Raw genomic sequence first — 6,983 nt, forward strand, 5'->3', positions numbered from 1 at the left:
GCCACCTTGCTCCCCATGCTACTGGACAGCTCAGGGTGTGTTGGGAAAATGTAGCAGTGGTTAGGAAGAGCAGTAAGTCCATACAGTGAGAGGGTGGGGAGAGAAGTGGAAGAGGGGATCCTTTGAATTTCTGACTTTAGAGACCAAAAGGGGGAATTTTGAAGGGAAACAGAGAAAGCAGAAATGCCTCCCTTTCACCTACGGCATCAGAGGAGGGCATCTCAGGAAGTGAAGCAAAATGCCCTTCTTCTCCACTGAAAAAAAATGCATGCACCTAGGACAGGGATGGGGGTGGAGTTGAGGATTTGCATTTCTCATGGCAAGCATGCCCCCAGATTGATCCTTTGGCTCACTGTGGAGCCATTTGTGATCAGCGTGACTCCTCAGTTCCTAAAGTCTCAGTAGCACAGGGGTAACACGTTTCACTGACTCCATCCTACATGCTTTCTGGGCTGGCTTCCTACCAGCACCCTCCACTGAAACTGCTCCCTGTAAAGTCACTGTGACCTCTTCTTTAGCCAAAGCTCTGAACCAGTCCCCTGCCCTCATCTTTCTTGACCTACCGACTACCTTTGCCATAATCAGCAGTGGCTACAGCTGTGCTTTTGGGAGGGGTTGGGGTGATTATCTACCCACTGTATTGAATATTTGTAGGGAATGAATTCCAGGAGAGTCAGAAGCTGAGGCAAAACCTGATCATTGCTGCCATGAGTGTTTTCTTGGTGATGTCACTCCTGCTTATTCTGGGCTGCAGTTTCATTCACTACAAACTGGTGACAAAGGACAACACGTGAGTTTGGTTTTTTGGGGGTTTTTTTACAACAATTTAACGCCCTTGTGTGGGGAGCTGGGGTGCAAAAGCAGCTCCAAGCAGCATGGCAGGAGCCAGCACTGGTGCAGACCTGACCTGCAATGCCCGTGACTGCTTGTCCTGTGTCGGAGGTGCCTGCACCAGAGGCCTAGACTGGCAGTGCTCCTCATCCGGTGGCAGCACCTGATGGCATTAAATAGTCTGGCACATTTTAGCACAATACATCCTGCACTCACCGGTGCCTGTGCCTTGTCCCTGTGCTTTTAACATTGCATCATGGCTTGCACTGGTCCAAAGAGTCCACGAGCCCCTCATGGGCTGTGGATATGTAGGGGTCGATAGCTATGTCCATTATTAGAATAGCTTATTGCTTCCAACCATGAGACTCTGCTCTCTGCCACATATTTAGCTGTCAAACCATGCAAGCTAAAAAATATCACACTTGGGCATCTGCTTCGGACTGAATATTTTTTGGACACTTCAGTTTTCCCAAAACAAGCTGAAAGGGGAAAAAATGTTCTGTCCATATTAAATCATTCTAGCAACCTTTTCCTTGGACAACTCCAATGCCTTGGAGTTTGGTGGGGAAGAGTGCTTTTTGCTTCAGGGATGTGCCTTGGGTTGCCCATGTGAAGATCCACACAAGTGGTAGGCCTTTCGAGTCTGCATATACCCAGTAGAGACTTCTTGGAGTTCAGCAGTTAAAAATGCTCTGAAGTGTCTGTCCAGTCTAAACGTGCTCAAACCTCATAGCTCTCAGCGCTGACCTGTGTGTATCCCATCCCTAAAGAGCAGCTGTGAAACCTCCCTCCAGCCTAGAGTTACAGAGCTAAGCCAAAATTCCCCTGAAACAGCTGGGATCGAGCTCAGCAATGGAGCAAAGAGTAGGGAGCTGGTCTCTGTTTTGTTGCTCATCCCCACTGACATGCAGGTGGCAGGGAGGGGAAGCTGTATGACATGAATGCAGAGGAGATAAGGGCCAGACCTCTGGTGAGACTGGGACTGGAGGTAAACTGGGACTGGTGGGCAAGGAGCTGGGGTCTGAGCAGTAAAAGGAGGGGGAGAAAAAATCCTTCCCAGCCCTGTGAGACAACCAACAAACCCAGAAGCCTGGGCAATACCTATAGCATAGCACAGGCATAGCTACTCCTAGATCAGCCATGATCAATGCTCGCCTAACCTCTTCTTGAGCCCCTCTTCTAACAGTGAAGAAGTTTTTCCTGATATCCAATCTAAACCCACTTTGCTGCAACTTTAAAACCATTGGTTCATGTCCTGCTCTCTGCAACAGGAAAGAGGATGGTTTTTCTCTTCTTTATGACAGTGCTTCAGTTATTTGAAGACTGCTATTGTGTCCCATTTTAAGCTCCTTTTCAGCAAGCTGAACATGCCTATTACCTTCAACCTTGTATGGATGGCTTTCCAAGCCTTTTATCATATTTGTTGAATACCCCTGGACCCTCTTTAACTTCTCTGTGTCCTTTTTAAGCCCAAAACTGCATACAGTACTCAGATGGGGCCTAACCAGTAAAGACGCACTATTGTGTCCCATGTTTTGCACCTAATGCAGCCCAAAACCCCATTCGCATTTTGTGCAGCTACGTCACACTGCAGATTCATATTGAGCCTGCTATCCACCAAGACTCCCTAGATCCTTCCCCATAGTGCTGCTATTCAGCCAGTTGTCACCAATTTTGTATTTGTATTTTTGATTCTTCTTCCGAGGGTGTAGGGACTTCCCTTGTCAAGTTGCTCATTTTTTACCTTTGCCCTTCTGGTTTCAGCCCTGCAAGTTCTTGCTATTTTTGGTATGCTTCCTTAATGACTTGCACATCTTTCCCTTGCCTGTATACTTTCTTTTGCAGCTGAGGTATCCTAGAGGCTCCTTGTCTAGCCACATTAGTCTCTTACCATTCTTCTTGTGTTTCCATTGTGTTAGAAAACTTTCTTGTTGGGCTTCCAATGCAGTGCCCTTTAGACCTTCCAGCCCTCCGGGGCACCTTTATCCTTCAATTTGTCTTCCCTTGGCACCATGCCTATATCTTCTTGAATAGGTTGAATTCTCCCTTTCTGAAATCTGTCTTGGGATCTTGAATTCTGTCATATCATAATTACTTCCTCCCAAGTTTCCCATCATCTTTGCATCCTCCACCAATTCTTCCCTATTGGTCAGGACAAGATCCAAGGTAGCTGATCCCCTAGTTGTATCTTCACATTTCTGGAAGAGAAAGTTTTCCTCCATACAAGTTAGAAGCTTGTTGGACATTTTATGTTTGGCTATGTTATTCATCTAGCAGATGTCCAGAAAATTGAAGTCATCCATCAGTGCCTGCTCATAACCATAGGATAATGTTGTCACCTCTTTGAAGAGTGGCTTGGCCATCTCTTGTTCCTGACTTGATGGTCTATAATAAATCCCCACCATGATATTGGTACTGTATCTTTCACCTTTTATCTTTACCCAAACACATTCTGATCTGCTACCTTCTTCTTCCTGAACCAGGGAAGAGATAGGACTGGGCAGGATCAGGTTGGAGGAGATGGATAGGAGAGCATGCTCCCTAATATACCCTCCCTGTCAGAGCCAGGAATGAGACTGGAGATTTCTAACTTTCATTGTATCTTCATCAGCAGCAGATATCTGGGAAACGTACTAGCCATGAGTAGTGCAGTAGTGCACAACCTGCAGTAGTGATCCGCATAGAGGATTACCTACTAGTGTTAAGAGTTACCATTTTAATTCAAGTGGGCAATGGATCTAAAACTTCCAACCCTGTTCATTGAACAGTATTGGTGTCCATGTAATTTGCTTAAGAAATCTAAGAGAATTACACACACACACGCACACAAAACCCATGTTAGAAGGTTGCTTGTGAAACCTTAATTCACTCCCATTACATGTTTGGGCAATGATACAGTTTCTAATAACACAGTCACATACTATTTTTCCTTTACATGCCATGCACAAGGTAGATGGTATTTTGTTACTGCATGGTTAATTATTAATGGCTTATTCCTTATACTTGCTTAATAGGCTGACTTATCCTCATTGTTAAAAGTACGGTATTTATCCTCATTGTTCATCCATTGGTACTTATCCTCATTCTGAAATGTATGATATTATTTACCGCTTCAACCAATGTGATCCTACAGCTTCAAGCATTATATTAAAATTCAGATAGGTCTGTCTGTTTTGTTTTAGGGCCGTAAAGGAAGAAGTGAAGTCTGTTGCCATCAAGACTCACTCACACCGCATTGAAACAAGGATTGTCCTGTCTCCTTCCCAAGTCATGCAATTAGCTGCTTCCCAACAGCAGATGATGCCCATCTACAAACATGCTGGTCATGTGCTGCCACGACCAGGCTCCAATCAGTCTGGGGTCAGCTTCAAGTACATCGACTGTGGCATTGCCCCCTCCGCACCCAGAAGCCATACTCCAGAAAGCTTTCTATTGACTCACTCCAGGTCAGGAAGTCCTTACTCTCTGGATCGGCACAATTTCTTTGACATGTTCTCAAGGAGCTCTTCTAGGGAGTCTATAGACATCTCTGGGTACCCACATGAAGATGGAGAAGGAAGCAGTGATTCTGGGACCACAGTTTATTGTCCCATTCACAGCAATGGGGCAGCTGATCTTGGTTCTTTGAACAGATATTAATCATGCAGAAGAGAGATTATGACATGATACTGCTTTGTGTACATTTTACCATTTTACTTGTAATGAAAAAAAAACATTTAATGAGGGAGGAAAATTGCAACATTGATTATGTCCAGGCTTTGTCTGACAGGAAAGCCCCACAAAGAGATGGTTCCTATCAGCATGTTCTACCTTTCAACGAAGGCGGTGTCCTTCGGAAGTGACTTTTCTTTGGCCTTTTCCCTAACATGCTAAGAGCTGCAGGACCTAATACATCAAGCAGGGACCAGAAGGAATGCAGAAGGTGACCCTGAGACATCAGCTCCAAATCTTAGACCATGATCTGAGTAACAATGAGATTGATCAGTGGCAGCTGCTATTCATTAAAGTCATGTAGGGTAATTAAATCGCCAAATTAAAAAAAAAAATCTCACTTGCATGGAGAAAAGCAGAGATGCCTTTATTCACCCACACACTCTTCCCCAACTCATTCAAAATCATGCGACTGGGTGTCTGATATTTTTAAGGGAACCCTCCTAGAAAGATGGGACATGTTTCTTTTAAAGCTTGCCTTCAGTGTTAGAGATACAGTTAACAGAGGACTTGAGTATTACTGTGTAAGGGGGATTCAGCCCCGAAGGCATTGACTTCCAGGGAGCGGGATGCCTAATGACTCTTTGCTTTTTTGAAAATCACCCCAAAATGTCTAACAGCTTGCTTAGTCAATCAGGCCAAGGCCATTGATCTCTCAGCAAATTGCACTTTTGTATTTGTAGTTAATATCAGGTGCAAAATGGCACCCATGGAATTGGAGGTGGAGTTGAGCACCCTTAAAAGTGTTGGTCAAGATGCCACAAACTTACCAGATGTGCCCTGATTTCTTTTCCTGTGGGTCTTTGTACAGCCCCAACAGCACGTGGAACGTATGTGTGTTTCTACCCACAGTGTAGATGTTTCTAATGGGCAATAACTAAAACTGGACTGTCATAAAATAAGACCCAAGCCAAATCTTTTTAGAGTTTGAAAGAGTTTGGCCAACTCTTGTCTTTGGTTTGAAAGAGTTTGGTCAGCCCTTGTCTTTGGCTTTCTTTGTTGTCCTTCTGCACTTCCTGGCTTTTGTTGAGGCCAGGTGCCAACATACAAGAGCAGGCTGTCCATGATGTGGTTCTTCTCCACTCAGCAAGAATAAATGCTGAGAATCCCAGGACAGTGCCTATTTCCATGAGATTCTGCACCATGAGTGAAAGTTTTGGATAAAGATCTGAACTGTTGGCTGCTTGTTGAGTCTGAGCTTAGTTTTGCCCATCCGTGAATATAATCAGATTGTGATTTTAAAGGTAATAATTTACTTGATAAAATTAACTTATTTTCCTACTCATGGGATGACTTTCAGTGCATGATGATTTCCTCCTTTTTATTCATTATTCGATTTTTGTTGACCATTTACTTTTTTTTCTTCTATGAATTAATCCTAAACAGCCTGCTGTGAGTATTTAGTGCTCCGTGTCCAAAATTTGGACTAGGGTGGTTAGTATGTCTCCTGTGGTGTCAACAGTACCAAAGAAACCTCCTTAATTGGATGAGCTTAACCCTTGCATAATAACTGGGAATAGCTTGAAATGGCTGCTCCAGTTTTGAATATCATAGACTCATAGACAGTGAGGGTTGGAAGGGGACCTCAGGATGTCACATCTAGTCCAGTCCCCTGCTCCAAGCAGGACGAGCCCTAACTTCATCATCCCAGCCAAGGCTTTGTCTAGCCAGGTCTTCAAAACCTTCAAGGATGGAGAGTCCACCACCTCTCTGGGGAGCCTGCTCCAGTGCTTTACTACCCTCCTGGTGAGAGTTTTTTCCTAGTATCAAACCTCAACTTCCCTTGCTGCAGCCTGAGCCCATTGCTCCTTGTTCTGTCATCTGCCGCCACCGAGAACAGTCCAGCTCCAGAGTACCTCAGCGGGAGTTCGCAGAATTTGGGCATTTAGAAAAATGTTTAACCTCTTATTTAGGTCACAAAGCTTCTGCTGAGGTATCATTCATAAGGAAGAAACAAGTGGTTAAAAGCATGATTATATCCATGTCTGCTTGGTTTAAAAGTACAGGAGCACTGGCCAGAGCTTTCAAGAGACATCTTACTTGTGGACCTTTTCCCTTCTAAAGTAACTCTCTCTCTGGTTGTTTAGATTTTTAGTTGAGTGGGTTTTTTTTAATAAAAATGTACTAAAGCAAGTATCTATTAATTTTGTATCTCTCAACAGCTAAAAATAATCTGAGCTTTGAGTAACTCATCTTTTAATTACTAGTTTAAAAGATGCATCATAGTTAAGCAATCAGGACTTACAGTAGAGTTAATATCTTTTATTAGACCAACAAAATTTTTGCAAAAAAAAAAAAATTCTTTAATTGCAAGCTTTCGGGCACAAATACCCTTCATCAGCCATTGGAGAAAAGATGGTAAAAGTTCTCCTGGGTAGAAATGAAAGTTCATATTTCATAGGATTTCACAGAGGAGTCAATAGATGGAAAACTCCTCTGGG

The 6,983-nt window shown here is 43.7% G+C and overlaps 1 protein-coding gene across 1 annotated transcript in view; it reads left to right on the forward strand.

Annotated features, from left to right (window-relative positions):
• LOC109300350 overlaps window positions 1-5,833 on the forward strand; it is a 21,226-nt gene extending 15,393 nt beyond the window's left edge. The window contains exons 2-3 of the mRNA XM_019521034.1: window positions 655-790; window positions 4,014-5,833. Coding sequence (XP_019376579.1) covers window positions 655-790; window positions 4,014-4,470 — 593 coding nt within the window. The 3' untranslated portion in view covers window positions 4,471-5,833. The remainder of the gene's footprint in view (window positions 1-654; window positions 791-4,013) is intronic.
• The last annotated feature ends 1,150 nt before the right edge of the window (window positions 5,834-6,983 follow it).

Source organism: Gavialis gangeticus, unplaced genomic scaffold, assembly GCF_001723915.1.
Source record: "Gavialis gangeticus isolate Ggan-Ray unplaced genomic scaffold, GavGan_comp1, whole genome shotgun sequence".
Lineage (NCBI taxonomy): Eukaryota > Metazoa > Chordata > Crocodylia > Gavialidae > Gavialis > Gavialis gangeticus.